Here is a 23,726-nt window from a genome sequence, read left to right as displayed (position 1 = left end):
GGGGCCAGGCAACCCCGCTTGGGGTCGGGACCCCAAGGTTGAGAACTACTGTGCTAGGCCATTCATATCATAGGTTCATTCACATGCCACTCACCCTTTGCTTATCCAAGGCAGCTTAGAACAAGGAAACGTCTGACTGAAGTATAAACTTCTATGAATGAGGCTTCTAACACATACCTCAAAGTCTTCTGAGAATCCATGCTGGTTGTTGGCATACAGCTCACTGATATGCTTAACAAACTGTTTGACAGGAATGGCTTCCATGTCATCTGTAAAATAAAAATACATTGTGATCTGGTATCTTCTCACAATAAGGACTGGCATGTTCCTATAAGACTGGAATAGCGCTGTCTGCGACCAGTTCGCTAACAGACCGAATATGAAGGTGGTATATAGTGTACCTCCTCAAAGGAATCTGGTCCCAGATTATGTCCATTCACTTTGCACACAACAAAATGAATACCAAATAGTTGTTAGCTATTACTCAATATTTTGGTCCTAATCCTCATCCACTGTGATTTAATCACCATGCTGCTGTGGTTTTGCCACATTCTTATCTTGTTTTATTGATCTGATGATTGAATAGAAAAGCTTGTTTTATTGATATAATTTTATAGAAGCTCCGAAGAAAGACATTCATGAACACAGAAAAAACAAAGTAGATTTTGATAGGCTAATGATTGACCTTTTATGAGTTGATATGGGCTTTAAAATGTTTCTGTAGTCATAACTGACTTCAATAGGGTTGCCAGGTGACATAGATCAGTTCCCCTCGATAAAATGGCTGCCCCCAAAGTCTTCAGGTATTTCTCAACTCAGAAGTGGCAACCTGGTTGAGATATCTCAGCACATCTATAGTTATTTATTTGGGTTCATTTTTATCCTGCCCTTCTACCAAGAAGCTCAGGATAGTATGCATCAGTGGTCCCCAAGCCCCGGGTCCAGGGACTAGTACCGGTCCGTGGATCAGTCGGTACTGGGCCGCAGCTCCTCCTCGTCTTCCTCCCTGGCTGCTACCCCGGGAGCTGCCCTGACACTCTGCCGCCAGCTCACCTTTGGTGCTCTGCCATGGCTGGGGCTCCCCCTCGGCATAGCAGTGCGCAGCTGCTGCTGGCAGCGCCCCCCAGCAGGCACCAGGAAGTCGGGGGCGCCAGGAGGAAAGCAAATGGAGCAGGGGCTCAGGCGGTGGCGACGTCCCTCAGCAAAAAACTATCCCCCCCCCTGAGTCTCAGTAAAATTGTCAAGCGTTGACCGGTCCCCGGTGATAAAAAGGTTGGGGATCACTGGTATACATGATTAGGTCTTTAGACTCATGCACATTCCCAAGATTTTTTTTTTTGCTGTCAAGTCACGGCTGATTTATGGTGACCCTATAGGATTTTCACGGCAAGAGACATTCAGAGGTGGCTTGTGATTGTCTGCCTCTACATATCAAACCTGCTATTCTTTAGTAGTCTCCCATCAAAATACTAAAAAGGGCCAATCCTGCTTAGCTTTCAAATCAGATATTATCAGATTATCCTGGGCTATTTAGCACAGATTCTAAGATTTACAACACGTCAATAAAAGGGATGAACAGGATCAAGGATATAACTACAAAGTCTATATAATTAAAGAATGAAGTCAAATCATCTTTTGGATATGGCCACACCTTCTTTACACCACATGTATTTCATGACTGCTTCTCTGTTCTCTAAGTCCAGCTCTCTCTGCTCTTCTCTCTTCCCATCTTGGTCTGTTTCTTTTTCAGGTCTCTCTGTATCTTCGGCTACACCACAAGTAAAAACACGGTATGGCAATTTCATTCCCTTTAAGTTCCCCATCCCATGTGGCTAAGGTGTCCAGCACTGAAAGTGTTAATGCTGAGACATAAAGCCACTTCACCTCACAATGGGATGAGTCCATCTCCATACCCACCTTTATCAAGCTGCCAGCAAACTCAGGGATACTGCACTGCCTAAGCTTAATTACTGGGTGCTGCTAAACTCTTCCTTTAAAAGAGTCAGGGCTTGAGGGAAGAGAGTTCTTCCTCAATACAGTGAGAGCTACATAATCATCCCTCAACCTGGTAATATGTTTCCCGATTCAAACCTATAAAACTGACCGAGAAAGGATGTTTTTTGATTTACAAAAAGAATACTCCAAGCAAAACAGAATGCGCTGTCATGTTAATTTTGTAATTTCTTTTCTTGAGAAATCAGAGATAATTTGGGGAGCCGTGATTCGATTATTTTGGTATTCTCAACATAGCTATAGTTTGCAAACATCAGAATCATTCTTTTGTGGGGGGGGGGGGGAGGGGAATGAGTATCCAATCGTAAAGAGAACTAAGTTCCAAGAAGGAGTCGTTATTTGAATATCCCATCTACTTTGATGATGTTTGATCTTCCCAGCCCATAGACTCTAAAGAGCTCCTCAAATAAAATATGCTAACATATAAGGAAAGGGCCCCTAGTAGGTGCCTCTTATCTCTTGCCTGCTGCTAAGCTTCTTTTCCATTTCAAGACAAATGTGCTTCAGAGACCATAGCTCTTTTAGTCTTCTGAAGAGATTAATGAAATCCTATAAAGGCTAATTAGGAAACCTAACAGTTGCTCAATGCATATTCCCATTTGTGAGATTAGCTTTTTCCCTGCCTAAAATCAGACCGGTATTCATTAGTGTCATGATAAAACACCCGTCCTACTAGGCCTAGCACTGAATAAAATGAGAAGTGATTTTGCATTAGTGGGCCTTTGTAACACAATATATATTGATATTTTCTACCCTGTTGAAAAAGACTCAAAATGTAAGGTATCCTATGTCAAGTCATAAGGGGATAAGATATATTTAAAATACATGGGGGGGAAATCCCACACCAGTTTAAAATTACATTGGAAGCACTTACTAATGTGTTAAGATTTAGTTGACATCCTAATCTACCTACAGGGGGAAAAAACTTTCAATTTTGGTTCTTGTTTTTGGAACTATTGAAGCACACTGTGTTACCCAAATTGGAGGTCTCCTGAATTGGATTGGGGGAAATGAGTGTTTTTAATTGAAGACGTAGCGAGAGGTGGATAACTATGAAATCTTCACCTACGCAAACCAGTTTATTCCCTAAAGAAACATGATATAAACCAGTCCAGCATAAAAAGGTAAGTTGTTTTATTAAAGAACATTTAAAGGGGGTACAAGCAAGCATGAAAGAAGCACATAAACATACACACAGAATTATCTAAGAAAGGCAGGGGTGAAAGGGAATAGCGTTTAGAGAAAAGGTTAGGGATAATAGCATCATGATGTCCATGGACTCAGCAAAATGACCAGCGCTTTGTGGAAAAGAAGAAGAGAACCCATACGCAAGTAGGCAGTGCATACAAGGTGCCCAAAGAACATACAAGGTGCCCAAAGAACATTGAATGGTACTGGATGCTCTATTTTTATAGTGAAAACATAACCTCAGGTATGGCTGACATAGTAGCCCTTAAAATAGTGTACTGATGAGATAGTCTGTGCTTGATAAAGGCATGCGATAGGTAAATTGGTTGACCCAATAGGAGACTTCATTCTCCTTCAAGCATATTTCCTCTCTGCTTGCCTCCAGAACGGGCAGACTGAAGACAGCATAACAACAGTTCGACTACTAGGTCTCTCTCCTCTCTTTCATTACAAAGTTGTTCTCTCATCATAATAAAAATTATTCCTTTAAGGAGCTTGGTCTTCTGCAGTCTCTTGCATATTTAAACCTTGTTAACATAGACAAGGTTTTGGGGAAATCCCTGATGGGTTCCCTGGAAGTTAGACAATAAATGTCAATGCTCTACCAGGGTTGAACTAAAGATGTTACTGTTTCTTGATGACCCCTTGATTGCTGGACAGGAAACTGTCTAGGTGGGACAGCTGTTAGGAATCGGTAATTGAGTCCTGTGGTTGTGAGAAGAAGGAGAGAGGAAGGAACTAATGAGATTAGTTAACATTCTTGAACATTCTGGAACTGTTGTCTCACAGGTATGCATCTCTTTTAAGGAGAGAGAGAAAGCCAACATCGCCAACATCCCAAGACTGTCCAGTAGCCAGGTTGATTTGGTCATCTTTAATTTGCGATTTTGGGAATCGAGAAAACTAGATTTACCACCCTAAATCATGCATCCCATTGGTGAGCAACCAGAGACCCACCAGGCATAAGACTGTATGTAAGGGGGAACATGTGACAAGTCTCAGCAGCTTTGTCCCGTCTTCAAACCCAGCTTCCCCATTCCATTTCCTACTTAATTTTTTTTAAAAAATGATGACGCCTATTGTGTTGTAGTGTGACCACAAGCCTACATTGTCAAAGGTGAAATAAAATCTTCTTTAAGGTGACCATTTTTGGGATCAAAACACAACCCTTTATGGTTTATTGGAGGTAGCGAATGACCTGGGAAAGGGGGGTGATCGGGCTGCCTTCTCCCGATCATACAGGGGGCTGAGCAGCTTGTTTTAGAGCCAACCATTTACACAAAATGTCCTTTTGGGTTTCAGTTCCCTTGTCCAGACTTCTAACAACTCAGGCAGGCAAGAAGAGCCCCGTTTGCATTTTCAGGATCGCATCATTTAATAATTAGGGTGTGCAGCCCTATACTCACAGTAAAGTATCATTGAACCCAGGTGGAACTTATTTCCAAGTGAATATGCTTAGGACAGTAGGGTGCATCTATCACATTAACGATCTGCCCTCTTTATTTAGAAGGATGCGAGTCCCTTGGACTGCAAGGTGAACAAACCGGTCAGTCCTAGAGGAGATCAGCCCTGACTGCTCCTTAGAAGGCCAGATCCTGAAGATGAAACTCAAATACTTTGGCCACCTCATGAGAAGGAAGGACTCCCTGGAGAGGAGCCTATTGCTGGGAGCGATTGAGGGCAAAAGAGGAAGGGGACGACAGAGAATGAGGTGGCTGGATGGAGTCACTGAAGCAGTCGGTGCAAACTTAAATGGACTCTGGGGAATGGTAGAGGACAGGAAGGCCTGGAGGATCATTGTCCATGGGGTCGCGATGGGTCGGACACGACTTCGCAACTAGCAACAACAACAACAACAAATCAAAATATTGCATTCAGACAAGCATGGAATGGTTTGTTTTTGCATCTTATCAAAGCTCTAAGTTAGTAGTTGTCAGTCAAAAGGATGGTTTATTGCCTAATTTGCAAATATTTATGTAAACGAATGGTAGAAGGGCTACTAAAATCTCAGATCATTTCTCTTCTATTCCTATCTGGACAAATCATAAATGCAAGGACTCAGCAGATGCTCTCCCCAGAGCTTTAACTATATGCTGAATGCCCTTTAAAAGGAGGGCACCCTACTGAAGGCAGTGACCTTAGAATTAGAGCTATAAATTATAATTAACGCGTGACATGCACCAAGGCATGGCATTCTGCTTCTTGCTGATTTTCAAATGATTCGGCCAGCAAATGCATAAAAATGGCTTTTTTGTAAGATACAACTGTTCTCCAAAAGGTAAAAAAGTCAGACTTTGACAAAGGATAGTAAATGCTAATGTTGTATTAATATCCCATGTTTCACTTACTCATATAGGCAATTGTCAATAGCACCACTCAAGAAAGAAAGCTGTTTTTCACATTATAATATGACCTATTTTCTTTTTTGTACAAAGCGCCTTTGTAATATGTCCTGTGATTTTGTTTTCAAGAAAATGACACATTTACTGGTGAAATCATGTCTGATAAACTTAATTCTGAAATTCTGGGCATCTACAGTTTCTTTCTTTCCTAGTTTCTTATCAGCAGCCTCAGAAATGTCTTAAGCACAGAAAAGTTAATTTAACTTAATCATTCTGAACGCCTCTGAAAAAAGTTTCATTAAATCAATCTCCTCCTCCTTTAAAGGTAATGGCCAAGGAGACATTTGAAATCCTCTGACAGTCCTAGGTAGGATAGTCATAACCAATAGGAAGAAGCTCCAATAGGAAGAAACAGTCAGGGTGAGTAATCTTTTGCCAGCTCCTAGAATGTCCTAGAGGGGCTTCTCACTCAGTCTTCAAGTTTTGGCCCTGTCTGGAACACGGACAGGTTGGTCATCGGCTGCACATATTAAAGGGTGAGTGACTCCTTTTTTGTTTCTAAACACACACTCTTTGAGGGATTTGTCATCCTGCTGTTGCAGGAACTGGGGTTGTATCAACCTTTAGGCGATCTCTTCCCCTACACTAATGCTCTCACCCTGGGAGGGCCGAAACACCACGGGGACTCCCCTTTTACTCTCTCCAAGGCAGGGAAGGACTGTGGGTGGTTGCACCAAATGTGCCCATTCATTCAGACCAGGCAGGTGGGCATTGTTTGAGGTCTCAATATTCCCACTTTATTACTCCGTGTTCCTGGAAGCCTACAGGTGAGCTTCTCTCTTACCACTGTGGACTCCTTTTATCCTTCATATATGTTTCTATCCTTTGTATTCTGGTCTAAGACTGTATGACTAAATAAACTAATGGTTTAATACCATTGTGGTCCAGATTGCGTAACCGGGGACTGTGGCTTGGTGGGGCTGCAAGACAGGACCTAAGTGTCCCCTTCCCCTCTTTTGGGCCAGTGCAAGAAGAAAGTGGAAAGATAGCATTGAGGGCTTGTCATTTTGAGTTTTGTGATGTAGTAGCGTATGTGGAAGGCCTTCTTCCTTCCAGTTTAGCCTCTTTAAGCAGATTGGAAGCCTAACACAAAGGTTTATCATGCTATTTGTCAGAAGTTCAGATAGGTGCAAGTAGCTCTCTTCACATCAGCAAACAATTATCAGATCTGTGTCTACCACAATGATAAACTGGTGTTGAGAATTTTGGCCTTTATTGCCAAAGTCAATTCCTACTTCTACAAATCAGAGATTCTTTTGTCCTCTTTTTGACCTAATTCCAAATACGTGCAAAAAAAATGTAATGGAACTGACTGGATGTTAAGAGGACCCTGTGTGTTTTTTTTTTTAGAATTTAGAATTAAGACTATAGGGAAATCTGACTGCCTGCTTGTCTCTTTTGGAAAGTCCTCTATGGTTCCAAGATGGATCCAGGATTGTATTACTCTGCCCTATAAAGCTAGAGAGTTGGAAACCCTGGTGGAGGTTATGGCCCATTTCCATAGGGGGATGGTTACCTTCTCAGTTTAAAGGGTATTTCCCTCCATAGAGTTTAATCCGCTGGACAGCTACACAGAAGTCAGAACATACATTTAATCAGCATTACCTTACAAAAGCTAGTTCTCCAAAAGCTAGCAGGTTAGCTGTCAAGTGGCCAACCATCCAGTACATTGCTTTAGTATGTCCCACTGGTTATGATTGCTCCAACAATCAATCGATCGATCGATCGATCAAACGATCAATCGATCAATCGATCAATCGATCAATCGATCAATCAATCAAAGACCTTTCTTGGCACAGGTGATTGCCCGAACCTGGGCTACCAGAGTTTGGAAAGTTTGTATACTTAGCAGCAAGGCTCCAGCATTCCTATTATCCTTTTTCTCTTTTAAATGCCTTCTGTAGTAGACCTAACGTCTGTGTCTGGACACGAGTCCTACAAAGGTCAGTTTACCTCTGTGAAGCTTTAAAGTTTAAAGGGGGTTTAAAGGGCAGTGGCAGCATTCACACCATGGCCAAGCGGGGAGTGTGTGCGCTGTTTTTTCCTCTCTATTCCTGCTGCCTTTGCTTTCTTTAAAATTTAATGGGCCACTATTTTCAATGGGAGAAAACCTGGCCTCCAAGTCTAGTCTACCTCCCCAATAAAAACAGTGGCCTTCTGGAGGGCAGGTCTACCTCAGTGGACCCTTTAAAGTTTAAAGGGCTGTAAGCATACCCTCTCTCTCCTTCATTAGTGTCACCTCTCCTGAACCTGAAACACTAAGACAATTTTTGGTTTTGTCATTTTGGATATTCCCAAGTCAACCTGAAACAGGAAATTTGGGGAATAAATTTGGTTTGGGAACATCTGAATACACTTTCCTACTCCTTAATAAAGAACCAGCTCACAATAGGAATTTTATTAATCCCCTTTCTTGTTTCAAGCTCTGATAGAACTTTAATTAGATTTCCTTTTTAATAACTATGATTGTCTCTGTAATAATCCCATATTCCTGGAAGGTTAGTACAGGGGACATACAATGATTTCATATAACCAATATGCCACCAACAGTAGCGCAACTTCATTTCCACACTGGCTGAGAGAAATTTTTTATTGGTATTGACTAGAGGCTAGAACACTATGAATTGGGATTAAATTGCAATGGTTTGGGGGCAAATGTACTGGATTGCAACCATATGGTACAATCCAAAGAAAGTTAACCATGCCTAAATCTCTCTGAAAAAAAACATGAGACTTGAGCATGCAATACAGTATGGCCACAATACAGTATGGTTCTGTATGAACAGGATCTCTCTCTCTCACAGAAAGAAGCAAAGCAAAAGGAAGGGAGAAGACATGTGGATGATTCTTAATAGTATTTTATTTCATTCAAGACTTAATCTAATACTGCTCCATACCAATGGCAAATATGAAGACAGATGATAAGTGAAAACATTATGGATGTAGAATGAAATATGAATTTATAAAACAGACACACAGATCCACCTTTGAATTATAAATGAAAGAGATACTAAACTCAGCCCTTTTAAGTCTCCAAGCAAGAAATCTGCACACTTATATTCATCAGTAAAAATGTTAGATTTTGCAAAAGAAATCTGAGATTGAAAGGCCTGGGATGCATATTAGCCTCTTTCTTCTCAGTACTGGATACAGGAACATACAGTGGTCAAGACAATATCAATGCAATATTTTCAGACTTTTGAAATGCATGTAAATTACAGCTGCCTTTGAGAGAGACTTGGCATGGTATTTCTTGGCAGAGTTCAAGATTGGGAAGGAGGTAACACTGAATGGAAGAAAATCAGGGCTGTGAAATGTTTTGGATATGCGTCCTATCTCCAAAAATATTCAACCTTTTGGGGCACTCACCCTGACTCTTCAAAGCCAGTCATGAGCTCAAGGAAAGCCTTTTATGCAGGAATAGAACAGGGCATTTCCATATAAGGATTTGCCAGGGAATCAAAATAATTCCTTTAAGTACATCTGGATGCCTTATTCCACTTTCAGGACAAAAACTTACATTAGCTTGCGCAGCTGAGAAGTCCTTCCCTCCCTTTCTTTTTGTAAAGCTGGTAAAAGTGTATGCTTGTCTAATCTCTCTTATTTATGTGGAACTATCTAAAATGGTGATCTAAAATGCAAAATATATCACTAATAAAATAATTAGAATGGGAAAACAGGGCTTTGTGCTATGGGGGAGGGAAGAGCATGGCTAGCAATACTTAATAAATCAGCCATCTGAATACACACAGTAGTTCTCACCCTAAGGGCATGATCCCAGATGAGACCTGCGCTTTTGGATTTATATTAATGTGTAATAGCTGAAGGGAAGATGGAGCCAATAATTCGGCCTTTGTCCTGGGTCTCTCTAGATTGCACTGTAGAGATAATTATGAATTGTAATGAGGTGTCTGGATTGCAGGACAGAATTTGCATAGATAAGTGCATGCCGATAGGTTATTACCGTTTCATGCTCCGTAATGAAGTGAATTTCCTCAGTGGAAAGTCAGGCAGCTCAGTTATTACAGAATACTGCAATCTGTGGACCAGCATAACTCTGCTATACCATTCACCAGTGCCTAAAAGGAGGAACTGCCTAAAAGGAGGTTTTTTCTTTTTAAAAAAAATATGTATGGTCAAATGAACTTCACGGTGACTATGTATATGCCTAAAACAGCAAATTAAATCAGATCCATTTTGCTTAATGAAATAGATCTGCAGCTCCACAGGGATATATCCAAGTATCCATTTAATTGACTGTCTGGTGTCTGAGCGGCAAATAAGGTTACTTTAAGGAGCAGGCATTTACTAATTTAAACTTTACTTTTAGAAGCAATATAGCATGAAGACTTCCCCCCTCTCCCTGGCTGCTTCTATGGAGAAAAAAGAAGTTTAGACGGAGTGTCATTTTATCAGCCATCTGAGTGAATCAAAAGGAAAAAAAATTCTATTTAACCTTTTAATAGACGTCCCAACAAAACGACTGCATAGGAGCTAGAGCTGACAGGCAGGTGTGAAACAGCACAGCAGATTGCCTAGGGGAAAATGGGATCTGAAGCCTTTTCTGATTTGGTAGAAGCACAGAAAGGGCAACATGATGAAGTTAAGGCCACCCTACAACATTTTATTGTACAAAGGAGAGCCACAGAGACATTCTGAGTAGCCAACTCCAGGGTGCAATCTCATCATGACAAACCCCATCATGACAAACCCCATTGTATTCAGTTGGCCAAGTACAGGTAGCTACAATTACCATTTCCACTGTTTGGCCACTGCTTTATATTAGAGCCAACAAAGAAGTCCCTTTGCTGCCACAGAACAGTAAAAAGAAACTTAATGCTTGCTGAACTACACAGATGCTTGGGAGCAAATTCTAATTTTGCAGTTATGTTTGTAAACACACACACACACAATTTTGGAAGGTGTGATCCCAGTTCAGATCCTCTAACAATTACTTGAACAGAGCACACTATGATGCATTGACAAGTAGCACTTTTCTTAGTTGGGAGCATGGCTATACCTACTACTTCTGCAATTAAAAACAAATCCTTGGTGTGAACACATTACGAATATTCATTCACATTTAAGGTTATGTAACTTGCTGACCCACACTTCCTTTTTAGAAATTCACCATCTTGTCCCAATTCGAATTAACCAATGTTGGAAAGTTGTGTCCCCTATATGTGCATATACATAAAATTACTTATTTTCCACTCAATGAAATGAATATCATTTGTTCACCTAGTTACACGCTTGCTTTCTTTGCACACTGATTGAACCAATGCATGGTTACTCAGAAGTACACTGGATTCAATAGGACATACTACCCTGGAAGTGTCTAGATTTGCGGATTTAACCTGCTTTACCAGCCTCAATGCATATTTCTTAGTTTTTATTTCAGCAGAGGTAAGCCAAAATAACAAACATCTTGATGCATCCCCCTCAACTCTTTATCATTATGTATCATCTTGCCTTTCTTATCTATCTATTTATCTAATTAATTTATATACTGCCCTCCCTTTCAGCTCAGGGCAGTTTACATTATCTCCCATATGTGGTAAAGTACAATGAACATTCAATATGAAACTTATTTAACAGTGAACTTGTATCAAACATCAGTGTAATGCAATCACAGAACTTAGTAAACGCAACAACAAACAGTGTGGTATGGCAATATTCAATCACAACAACAGTTTGGTCAGTCTGCACTATGGTCCAGTGTTCAGTTAGTGCAGATCATGGGGCTTCTGGTTGGTGGTAGTGGCTTGTTGACTCATCTTGGCCAAATGCCTGGTGGAAGAGCTCCTTTTTGCAGGCCCTGTGGAACTGTTTTCGCTCCAGCAGGGCCCTGATGTCCTCTGGGAGCTCATTCCTCCAGGTGGGGGCCAAGACTGAGAAAGCCCTGGCTCTGGTCATTGATAGACGAGCTTCCTTGGGGCCACGGATCACCACTTTATTGGTGTTAGATGAGCATTAAGCTCTTTGGAAGGCATAAGTGGAGAGACGGTTTCTCAGATACTCAGGGCCCACTACGCATATGGCCTTGAAGGTCATACCAGATCATGCCAGAACTTTAAGCCTGATCTGGTAGTCAACTGGCAGCCAGTGCTGCTGTTGGAGTGCAAGCCGGATATGGGCCCTCCATGGTGTCCCTGTAAGGACCCTGGCTGCCACATTCTGTACCAGTTGGAGTTTCTGGGTCAAGGATAAGGACAGCCTTGCGTAGAGCAAGTTGCAAAAATCTAGTTTAGAGGTGACCGTTGTCTGGATTACTGTGGCTAGGTGTTCTGGGGCCAGGTAGGGCGCGAGTAGCTGGGCTTGGTGTAGGTGGGAGAACACCAACTGGGATACTTTTGCAATCAGTTCCTCCATGGAAAGGGAGGAGTCGAAGATCACACACAGGTTCCTGGCCAAGCATAAAGATATTAAACTAATTTTCTTGGATAAAGTTCCTATGCTGAACTAAAATTACCATAGCCTAATTTTGGTACAGGAATAGGAACACTGATTACATCAGTTTACAGTCCTCAGTCAAACACAGAATTATATGTTCTCTATAACATTGTCTGACATCCTTACCATTAATGGTTGAAGATTCTGTTTTTGGAACTCAAGATTATTGACTTAAATTGAAATACATAGATGACCTGATTTGTTCTCTTGTAATAAAAATGACACTAAGAAGGGAGAAATGTCAAAAAGAGCAATTCTTTTTCATTTGGAAAGAAGGGATCCTGTGTGTGTTCTGCAAAACATGGTGGTAAAGGGACTTTACCACTCCAAAAAATAGGCAGGCATGATACTTTAAAAAGTATTGCTTCTAGAAAAAGAATTCTGGGTACAGAAAACGAGCACATCAGATAAAAGACTATGCTAGAACTTCTGTCTTAAATATTTTGTCTTCTTATATCTATATGAAGAAGAGTTGGTTTTTATACCCCTCTTTTCACTGTCTGAAGGGGTCTCAAAGCGGCTTACAATCGTCTTCCCTTTCCTCTCCCCACAACAAGCACCCTGTGAGGGAGGTGAGGCTGAGAGAGCCCTGAGATTACTACTTGGTCAGAACAGCACTATCAGGGCTGTGGTGAGCCCAAAGTCACCCAGCTGGCTGCATGTGGAGGAGCAGAGAATCAAACCCTGCTCAGCATATTAGAAGCTGCTGCTCTTAACCACCATACTTCCCTGGAACTCTTTTGTACATAAGAAAGCAAACCTCTTTCATGCCGCATAACATTACAACCTTATTTTGTGGGATGGGTAGCTGATCCCTGAAACTACAAAACAAAAACCCTGCTGGACAAGACCATGTAGTTTTGCAGAGACCAACCAAATGTTCTTGGGAAACTCATATGTAAGTTCCCATGCTGTAATCTCTTAGGCCCATTATGCACGGCCGCCGAAACGGCGATTTCGGGTCACGTGGAAAACGCGGAGGGGGAAGACGCGACGCATACCGGTTATGCACGGGGCGGGGCGCGACGGCGGCAAAACCCAGAGTAACCGATTATGCACGCGCCGATCCGGGCACCGCTTCTGGTTGCGCCCCGCTCACCCGGAAGCTGCGCTTTCTTCCGCGTTTCACTGACGCGGCTTTTTCGGCGGCATGCACCGAAGCTGCAGCCGGTTGCAGCCGGCTCCGTGCGTTATCGGTGATTTTAGTCGCCGCCATTCCACCCCGAATGTGCGCTAAAACCCCCGTGCATAATGGGTCTTAGTGATGTCACTTAGTCACAGTGGCAAGCAGTCATTGATAGAGTTAGGTAGATTCTGAGTAGGTGGGGAGAAAGGATTGTGTCAGTACTTGGCTCTTGTGGCCCTTTCTTGCATGCCCAGGGAAATGCCAACCACCACTTTGGGGTCTGGAGGCGACTTACTTCCAGACCAGAACAGACTGGGAATCTATTTTTTTTAATGGGGACGGCATCATCAGGGCATGGGGGTGGGGAGGTAGTTGTGAGTTTCCTGCATCGTTCAAGGAGCTGATGACCCTGGAAGTCCTTTCCAACTCTATGATTCTATGATCTGTATTTCATTTAGTTGTGTAATTCCCTTTCAAAGCCATTGAAGGTAGTGCTTATCACTACATCTTGTGGCAATGAATTCCAAAGGGGAGTTACAAATTGACTAATTCATTACTTAGAATCATAGAATCATAGAGTTGGAAGGGGCCATACAGGCCATCTAGTCCAACCCCCTGCTCAACGCAGCATTAGCCCTAAGCATCCTAAAGCATCCAAGAAAAGTGTGTATCCAACCTTTGCTTGAAGACTGCCAGTGAGGGGGAGCTCACCACCTCCTTAGGCAGCCTATTCCACTGCTGAACTACTCTGACTGTGAAAATTTTTTTCCTGATATCTAGCCTATATCGTTGTGTTGTTGTTGTTATGTGCGAAGTCGTGTCCGACCCATCGCGACCCCATGGACAATGATCCTCCAGGCCTTCCTGTCCTCCACCATTCCCTGGAGTCCTTTTAAGTTTGCACCTACTGCTTCAGTGACTCCATCCATCCACCTCATTCTCTGTCGTCCCCTTCTTCTTTTGCCCTCGATCACTCCTAGCATTAGGCTCTTCTCCAGGGAGTCCTTCCTTCTCATGAGGTGGCCAAAGTATTTGAGTTTCATCTTCAGGATCTGGCCTTCTAAAGAGCAGTCAGGGCTGATCTCCTCTAGGACTGATCGGTTTGTTCGCCTTGCAGTCCAAGGGACTCGCAAGAGTCTTCTCCAGCACCAGAGTTCAAAAGCCTCAATTCTTTGACGCTCGGCCTTCCTTATGGTCCAACTTTCGCAGCCATACATTGCAACTGGGAATACCATAGCCTTGACTAAACGCACTTTTTTTGGTAGGGTGATGTCTCTGCTTTTTAGGATGCTGTCTAGATTTGCCATAGCTTTCCTCCCTAGGAGCAAGCGTCTTTTAATTTCTTTGCTGCAGTCCCCATCTGCAGTGATCTTGGAGCCGAGGAAAATAAAATCTGTCACTATCTCCATTTCTTCCCCATCTATTTGCCAGGAATATCGTTGTACTTGAAGTTTAAACCCATTACAGCGTGTCCTCTCCTCTGCAGCCAACAGAAACAGCATCCTGCCCTCCTCCAAGTGACAACCTTTCAAATACTTAAAGAGGGCTAACATGTCACCTCTCAACCTCCTTTACTCCAGGCTGAACATTCCCAAGTCCCTCAACCTATCTTCATAGGGCTTGGTCCCTTGGATTCTTCTTGTCAGACCAGATCTTTGCTGGGCTGCAAACTCTGAGTTGGGAAATTCCTATAAATTTGGTGGTTGGGGAGGGCGGTGTTTGGAGAGGAGAAGCTCCTCATCCGGGCACAATGCCATATAGTCCAAGGCAGCCATTTTCTCCATGGAAACTGATCTTAGTAGCCTGGAGATCAGCTGTAATTCTGGGCAACATCCAAGTTGCACCTGGCAGATGACAAGTTTACTGGGTAACCCAGAGTTCTTGTATTATGGCAAAGGAAGAAACTGCTTCTTGATTCAATCTTTTTTTCACCATGTATAACTTTATGAACCTTTAAGATGTTCCTTTTCATTTAATCATTCTTTAAAAAAAAATAACTCCCCCAACTATTTGGCTTTTCCTCATACGGAAAGCGCGCCACCATTTTGATCCTTTTGGTTGTCCTTTTCTAAATATGTTTATCTTAGAGCACAGACTTGCATTCAAGTTTCATTGGTGTACTCTTGAATCTTCCATACCCCATGTAGTAAAGTCATGGCACAGGTAATATACAGAACTGCTGACATTTTATGGGTGAAGCACTCAACATCATTATCTTATTTTACTGCTATATGATGACAGAAGAGGGAAAAATCCATTATTTTAAGGTTCTTAAATAAAACGTACCATTGAGGTATGTATGAAGGAATTCTACTTGGTACATGTGTTTATACCATCCATTACCAATGGAAAAATCACCCATTGCTGAGTTATGTGGAATACTAAAACGATGCTTTAGCACCAATGTGGCAGCAAATATAAAGAAAGCTGTGCAATAATGGAGACAATCCCACAAAGCAGCAATTCAGAAACTAGGTAATCATCTGACTGTAATACAATTTTCACTTTAAAAACTGAAAAAAAGATTTGGAATGAACAAATTTATGGAAAACACCATTCTTATCTTGTAATCAGTGAGGCATATATTTGATGTCTACAAAAGATGCTGGTAAATTATTCTGGGGGCTGTAAAGTTACGTTTTGCCCAACCAGAATGATATATTAGAAGGAAGATAAATGAAAATAATGGTATCTTATCACAAAATGCTATATCACTCCTTTGACAGATGTATATTTTCTTGGGAGAATGAAGGCCATGAAGATTACACATTTCTTAAACCCTTTTCTGTTGCTGTTTTAAGAGACACAGGCACAGAGAAGTAGAAGCCCCCAATGGAGACCTTGCATTCCTGTTTTCACTTTTCCTCCCAATAATTTAGTGGTGTAGGCCAGTGGGGGCACCATGTTTGAACTCCAAAGAACAAGAGGGATGGAGTGAGCTATTCCTGACAAAGTGGTTGAGATGGAGAAGACGGGGCACAGAAGACATGGGAGGGGGCCTCCCTTCATGATACCATCAGAATTATTTACATCGCACCCCCCCCAAAGGATGCGTTAAGCCCACACATTAACAGACTGTTACAGAAAAATTATTGAAAAACACAATGCAGAAGAGAACACTAAATGGGAACCAGCTGATTCTAGTGATCCAGAACACACAGCAAACCCAGGATTTGTCACAAAGATCAGATTGTGGCATGATTTAACCAGAGCACGAATAAAGTAAATCATAACTTCAGGCCTGGCTTACCTGGGATGGGGATAATGGGAATGTTTTCGTTTGGCACCACACGGGGTGAGCTGCTGTCCTCCACATAAAAATGAGCTGTCTGAAAACATTTTCTGTAAACGAAAGAGAAAGGTGGTCAGTAGTTACAGGCTAGTAGAATAACTAAGATATTTTTTTTTTTGCCCCTGCACACCAGGCATTTTAACAGGCAGTCTCTCTCTCTTTCCCTCTCTCTCACACACACCATGAAGTTGTATTTCTTCTTGTATTTCATCACACCAGTGTCTTCATCAGACACTGAGCAGAGCTTCTGTTCGTCACCATATACAAGCATTTCACTGATGATCAACCTCTTATTCCTCCAATTGTTAAGTTTACAAACACGAAACACAGGAAATGCGGCGGCTGAAATATTATGGCTCTCTCACATTCACTTTAACCCGCCCCCCCGCAAACTTTTGAGTGGCACTTCCTCCCATCCCTTCAAAGTGGCCCTTCTCCAAAGAGAAATGAGAGGCAAGCAACCACAAAACGACTAGCCCCCATTCCTCTTGAGTAGAACCTGAATGCCAGGCAGGCAAAAAGGCAGCAGCCAACAGCTGCTGGCGTGCTGCTTCTTTAGGCAAGTTAGAAGCCCAACACAAAAGGAACTTGGCCCCGTTAAGCTCCTTGCAGCCCGTGCAATCCCCTTCCCACACCCCTCCTGCAAAACAGTGAGAATCACAGAGGAAGCTGAGCAAAAGTCTTTGGTAGATGTCAGTTCGGCCACCCCCCCCCAAACAACAAAATAACTCCAGATCTAACTCAAATGCAGTACACCAAAGCCACCAGCAGCCACGCTTAAGGACTTCCGATGCTTTCCCGAGCCATCTCTCTCTCTCTCTCTCTCTCTCTTTTACCTGTACTTAATGCAAAGCAAAGAGCACAAGCTGGTCATCACAGAGAAGGCACTGAGGAGGAGAACATCCAGAGACCCAGTGAGCCTCTGCATGGTGATGCTAAGCGAGGCAGGGTTCTCCCACCGCCGCGTCACTGCTCATTGCTGCCTTAATGAGCTGCTTGAGGCTGGGACTGAATATTTAATGAGACCCGCTCAGCATGAGCGGCTATTGTGACAGGAGAGGGGGCTGCTCTCGGCTGTCAGGAGCTCTTGACGGCAGCCCGGCCGGAGCAGCGGACGGATCTCTCTCCCTGCCGCACTCGGCAAACTTGTTTCTCGACACCTGGGCAGCGCCTGTGACACTGCCCCAGTCAGCCTCCCCGACAGGACGAGCGGCTGCCTCCTCCGCTTGTCCGGGGCTGCAGCTTTTCTGCCGCGCAGTACAGTTTTCTGGAATGATGGCCAAGTAGAAAAGCCCACTCCATCCTGTCGGCTTTGCTGACACGGCCAAAGCAATTTGTACTGCCATTGTTTCCGGCAGGGATACACAGCAGAGAGCTAATATACATGCACAGATACATGCATCTAGAGAGAAGGGTGGGAGGGGGAGTGAGAGGGCTCTCAAAGGCTAAATGACTCTCTTACAATAAGCTGTGAAAATGAAGGTCTTATCCGCTCGGGATCCAGCCCTCTTGAGAACTTTTAGGCCCCTGCTCCAGGAGCCCCATGGCCCACTCTACAGTTCAAGAAACTATGGCTTAACTTGGGTAGTTAAACAAGAGGGCGGCCATCACAGGAAACTCCATGACTATGGAAGAGGGTAAGGTGACCAGATTTCAACATTGGTAAAGTGGGAGACCATTGACTTGAGGGGGAGGGGGGTTCTTGATTAAAAATTTGGTCTATATGAAGCAACAAAAAGTTTCACAGAACGCACATAACGCAAACATAGTATTGTAATATATATATTTTTAATTTCAACGTAAGTACAATTTGCCAGGTGCCCCTAGATGTCCTTCCAAAAGTGGGACAATCTGGTCGCCTTAGAATAGGAAATAGCCTTATTTTATTCCTGCAACAGCTTTGGTCCGACTATTTGACCCAAAGTTCCCTGTATGAGTGTGAATTTGAACCAGAGTCTCTTAGTCCAGGTCTGATACCCGTACTCATATCCTTGCCTAGAGGTCAGATTCCTGCTATGGCCAAGGGAACAACCACTGGTAGGATTTCAGAAAGCAGGAAGAGATTCCCACCCGAACAGTGAGTCTCACGATGATCCTCATCCCTCCTGGACCTCCCCGTCACACCATCTCCTTGCAGTCACTGGGACCAGGAAGAATATCCCAATATGTTTATATCGCCTGGAAGTGATGCTGGCGTGCCGGGATCATCAGGGGGTTGATGCTCTGGGTTTCGAGCCAAACTCTATGGTTTGAGGCTGGTTTTTTACCATACAGTTTTTCTAAAAGCCAGAGCATTGCCCCTGACGTGCTAACATCACTTCTGGGTGATATCAGCACGCCAGATGCTCTTCTGGGTTTGGATAAGTGTTGGAGCACCTGGAGAGCAACCCCCTGACAGTGTGGCGGCTCCTGGCAACCTAACCACCCCAACCTAACCACACAGGATATGTGTGTAGATGTGATGCATTCAGGTCTTTTCCTTGGAGTGAAACATTCACAGAATCCTGAGAGGATCGCTTTTGTTATTATAATAATCAGCTTTGGGCTGATCCTGCGTTGAGCAGGGGGTTGGACTAGATGGCCTGTATGGCCCAACTCTATGATTCTATGATTCTATAACTTTCAGAAGTACCATGAGAGGGATACTGGGTAGCCTCAGTTATGGTGCACTTATGGCATTTTATAAATAATAAAGGCAGCATGGCAGCTGCATTCGCATAACCTCTGAAACAATAAGCAGCCACCCAAGATCATATTTCGCAGGACGATTGACTCAAAGCCGACTTCTGGTTTCCAGACAGGCTGTCTTTTCATAACTGTCTTAAGAGTTAGCAGAGTGTATTTTTCTGGGAATTGCTCTGTGGCAAATTGAAGCATGGGAATCCAAGGTGTGTGACATATGCCCACACATTCCCACAAAAAGAATGACTTTGTCTCTTCCCTGAATGGCTCGACTGCTCTTTCCTCTCCTCTTTTTAAGCAAAGAGGGACTTTGTTTCTACTTGGGCTGCCTTTATTTTGGCCTATGAAAACCCTGGGGGCACAGAGGGAAATAAATCAATCACAGTAAGGGAAAGGTTATGAATATGAAATAGGCAGGATATGTGTGTCGATGTGATGCATTCAGGTTTTTTCCTTGGAGTGAAACATCCACAGAATCCTGAGAGGATCGCTTTTGTTATTATAATAATTTTCTGAAAAACAGATATTTTTAAATGGTCTAATGTCTTATTTTAATTGTGTGTTGTTTCACTGATGCTGTACACCACCCTGAGCTGGTATGCCGGGAGGAGTGTATATAAACAGAATAAATAAATAAATAAATAGAACAATACTTTAAGAAGAAAATAATGATAATAAATTCGCCAACACAGTTCTCATCCTTGGAATGGCCTGAATAGCTCTTTATATTTAACAACAAAGCAAGTCTATAACAAAACAAGCATTGCACATCTATATTGAGCAAAATTTACACCAGCATAATCAAGAAAAGGTTAAGAAGGTTAATAAATCCAGGAGACTAGCCGGTCTGTGGTTCACCTTGATCCCATTGTTTCTTCCAAGACCAATGCCTCTTACATGATGAACCCCCCCTTTACTTACAAACAGCCTACACTCTCTCTGACATTGGGCTCCTGATATTATTTATTAGAGCAACAAGACCTTGAATATATATACTAGCTTGCTGCATTAGTGCCATCAAGCGGCTGCTTAAAAGTGAAGCCTCATCTGCATTCTGATAAGAATAAGCCAGGAAATCCTCAAGCTTTTGTGCACACACACACACACACACACCCACACCCACACATACATGGAAGTCAAAGGATTTGTGCTTTGGAACAAGCTGGTGTTTGTCGTGATGCCCAAATAGGGCAAAATGACTAACTGTACTTTGTTCTTTTGACTGCAAACTAGGAACCCAAAATCTTCTAGTTGACTTTCTACATGGGAAGAGAGAACAGAGAGAAGGGCGGACAGGCACCAGTCCAAGGACTTCTTGGTTAGTCTAGGACTGGAGTCCAATAGAACTTGGGAGACCAAGAAGATTGGGGGTGAGGGTGGGGTTATGAGCTTTTGAGAGTTGAAGCTCTCTTTGACTCTCAAAATTTCACATCCTGAAAATCTTTTTTGGTCTAAAAGGAGTTACTGGACTGAAATCCAGCTGTTCTACTGCAGACTAATATGGCTACCTGAGATAATCTTGTTTCACATACATCACATTCTGAGATTTATTCATTATTTGTATTTCTGCAATTTCCTTTTTTTTTTTGTAACATATAACATGCTTCTGCGTTTCCATAGGAGACACTTCTTTGTTGTTATCCATATGCACTCAAAACTGCATTGCTTTCCTGCATAGGAACACATTGATGACAGCTATCCAGAATGAGAACTTTCAGGGCTAGATGATAGGATAAAAATGCTGACAAAAATGGTCCCATGAATCAGCTTTCAGCTTTGGTACGTACATAATGCCACTATAGGATTCTTTCATAAAATATGCAGTGGCTTCTCCACAATGATTATGAACAAAACTTGTTATGACAGATTCATTTCACTCACTTAGAACAGTTACAACTCTTCCCAATCGTCTGAGCATGGTCACACCCTCACAAACAGACTACAAGCTCTTGGTTATCCTGCCCTACTGCAAACGTATTGCTTTGCAGCTACCTATAGCACCATTGCGCACATAACTTTACCAAAAATCTAATCGTTGTTAGTTTCAGCCATTAGCTGCAAAACCTGATTCTTCTGTCCATGGTGGGCAACCTATGATTTGGAGTTTACGGTTATTGGAAACACAAGTCACCTTTATTTATTTATAGAGAGCCATCCACTGGGAAGCTGACCTCGAGGCAGTCAAGACTATCCATACCATAAAACATATCACACCAATCAATATACAACTTCAATATAAAATCAAGACGCTAAACGTGACAAAACATCCCCAATAAGCATCCTCCAAAGATTAAATTCCAAGAAAAAAGCTCTTCTTCATTAACCAGAATGTCACCACTGGCAGAAAATGAGGAGTGAGGATACCCTACACACCTGTATTATGAGCTTGTCCCACCATTCAGCCCTGGAGTTGGCCCCTGCAGATTGAAACTTTCAATGAAAGGATATTATGGAAGCAGTTGTTCTGTTGACCATAACTGGCACATGAGCTCATATAAGGATAGGCAGTCCTTTGGGTTTGTAGGACTTTAAATGTTAATACCTGCACCATGAAATGTACCTGGAAATAGGCAACTAGTCAATTGTTCCAAGACTAATCTGCTGCCAGTGATATGTCCCTTAGAGCAGGGGTAGTCAACCTGTGGTCCTCCAGATGTTCATGGACTACAATTCCCATGAGCCCCTGCCAGGCTCATGGGAATTGTAGTCCATGAACATCTGGAGGACCACAGGTTGACTACTCCTGCCTTAGAGAAGATGGCCCACTGCTACTAGAGCCAACTGCAGTTTCTAAATTACCTTTCAGGACGAACACAGTGCAGTAATCTTCTCTCAGAGCTACAAGACCAAGGATCAGAGCAGCCAGACTGGTCGAATCAGGCTATAAATGACAAATGGATACGTACCTGCACTGTCAATCTGGTTGCAGCATTTCCACTAAGCTCTTGACACAGTCTGTCAAAGGCAATGTTACACTGCCGAATGTTGGTAAACTTAACCCATTCAAATCATGAGCTTTTCCAATCAGAGTGCTCTCCATCTTATCTGGATTAATTTCCATTTTGTTACTCTTTAGCCACTTGACATGTCATCCAGGCAAGGGCCACAGCGTAGTTAGCAGCCCCCAGTTCCTTAGTTAATGAAATATACTGTTGAATATCAGCAGATGAATGGCATCCAAACCCAAAGCTCCCGCCAAAATCATTTAGAACCTGTAAGCATCTATGAGAGAACTGATCCCTGAGGCATCCCACAACTTTCAGCCACACAACTCAGCGCCCCCTTTGCTCCCTCTCTGCTTCTGGTGTGACATGAAAGGGCCAGAACCACTAGAGTCCCGTATCTCGCAAGCTAATCTCCTGCTCTAAGTGGCTCAGCAAAATCGAATGGCCTGTTCCATCAAAACTGCTGACAAACCCAACTGGACAGACAAAGAAGTGTTTCCCCTATCTGTATTTGGAGATCATTCGCCAGGGACACCAGTTCTGCCTCTCTTCAGAGCTGGACTGAAGCCAGATGCATCACCTAGGAAAACCTAGGTGTTCCACAACCATGCCCTTAATTACTTCCTCCCCGAAACAGTCGATTCCCTCAACACGAAGCAGGGCCTTTTACTTCCCATTGCTCATTTTAAGACTTTTACAGCAGTTCTATTCTGCTCAGGATGTGAACTTCTCTGCTCAGTAGGGGGGAAAAACAGAGGGGACATAGGCAGGTAGGATCTTTGAAACTGCTCATCCAATATTGTTTATCCTTCCTCTTCAGTCAAGCCACTAAACCTGCCTAGAAACCAAACCAGCATGGAAGGAGGGCCATCCTACAACTGCCCCCTGTGAATCCTACCATGACTGCAGAGGGAAGAATCCACCAAGAAACTGGTTTGATCCGATTTTCAGAGTTCCGCCTTTTCTGAGGTTTTGCTGGTCCAGTGCTTTAATCTAAATCCACACTAATTTGCTTGTCTTTGTGATCATCCCTACAGCAAAGAAGTGGGACATTTGGGGGTGAGAGTACTGAGCTAGTGCAGGAAAGCCTTGGAAGTACCCCAGTATTCCATTTACATGGGGGAGGGGGTTACACATGGATATCATTTTGGGGGAACGTGCTTAACTTGGACTTCCGAGTTTTTGATCTTGTAAGCATTTATCTCCGTTTCTGAGAACTACGAAAGGGGAATGGCTGGGTTATGGTCTCTGTTTATGGACTTTTACAAATACTGCAGGACCCTGTGAGCCAAAAAAAAAAAACATTCCATGGGTGTCCAAGAGCTGTCTATTGTCTCTGAGAGTATATTTATCAAAGTGATCGTGTAAGTAAGTTTGGAAGAATGACCTGTCATTTGCCCGAATGACCTAATGTTGACCGAACACACTTCAGTAAATACTTGAATCCATATTCGTTAAAGAGATATAGTTCTACACTACATGAAATACTTTTGGAATTGAAGAAACTGTTTCACAACCTTGTAGCTGAAATTGTATTCTTCATTCTAACTTCAGCACAATCTCTTGTTGAGCAGAGTTGAGAAAGTTGTACTCTGCCAGCATCAGTTATTGTGCATGCGGAAACA

At 42.8% G+C, this 23,726-nt stretch overlaps 1 protein-coding gene across 4 annotated transcripts in view; it reads right to left on the bottom strand.

The window, feature by feature from the left end:
• The window catches only part of PTPRG (protein tyrosine phosphatase receptor type G), a 622,240-nt gene that overhangs the window by 54,703 nt on the left and 543,811 nt on the right, over window positions 1-23,726 (bottom strand). For all 4 annotated transcript variants that reach the window (XM_077325006.1, XM_077325002.1, XM_077325003.1 and 1 more), the window contains 2 exons: window positions 16,433-16,524; window positions 178-269 (listed from right to left, as the gene is read on the bottom strand). In XM_077325006.1, coding sequence (XP_077181121.1) covers window positions 178-269; window positions 16,433-16,524 — 184 coding nt within the window. The remainder of the gene's footprint in view (window positions 1-177; window positions 270-16,432; window positions 16,525-23,726) is intronic.

Source organism: Paroedura picta, chromosome 3 (genome assembly GCF_049243985.1).
Source record: "Paroedura picta isolate Pp20150507F chromosome 3, Ppicta_v3.0, whole genome shotgun sequence".
NCBI lineage: Eukaryota > Metazoa > Chordata > Lepidosauria > Squamata > Gekkonidae > Paroedura > Paroedura picta.
Note: the sequence above shows the minus strand (reverse complement) of the source record. Positions and strands in the feature narration are given on the sequence as shown.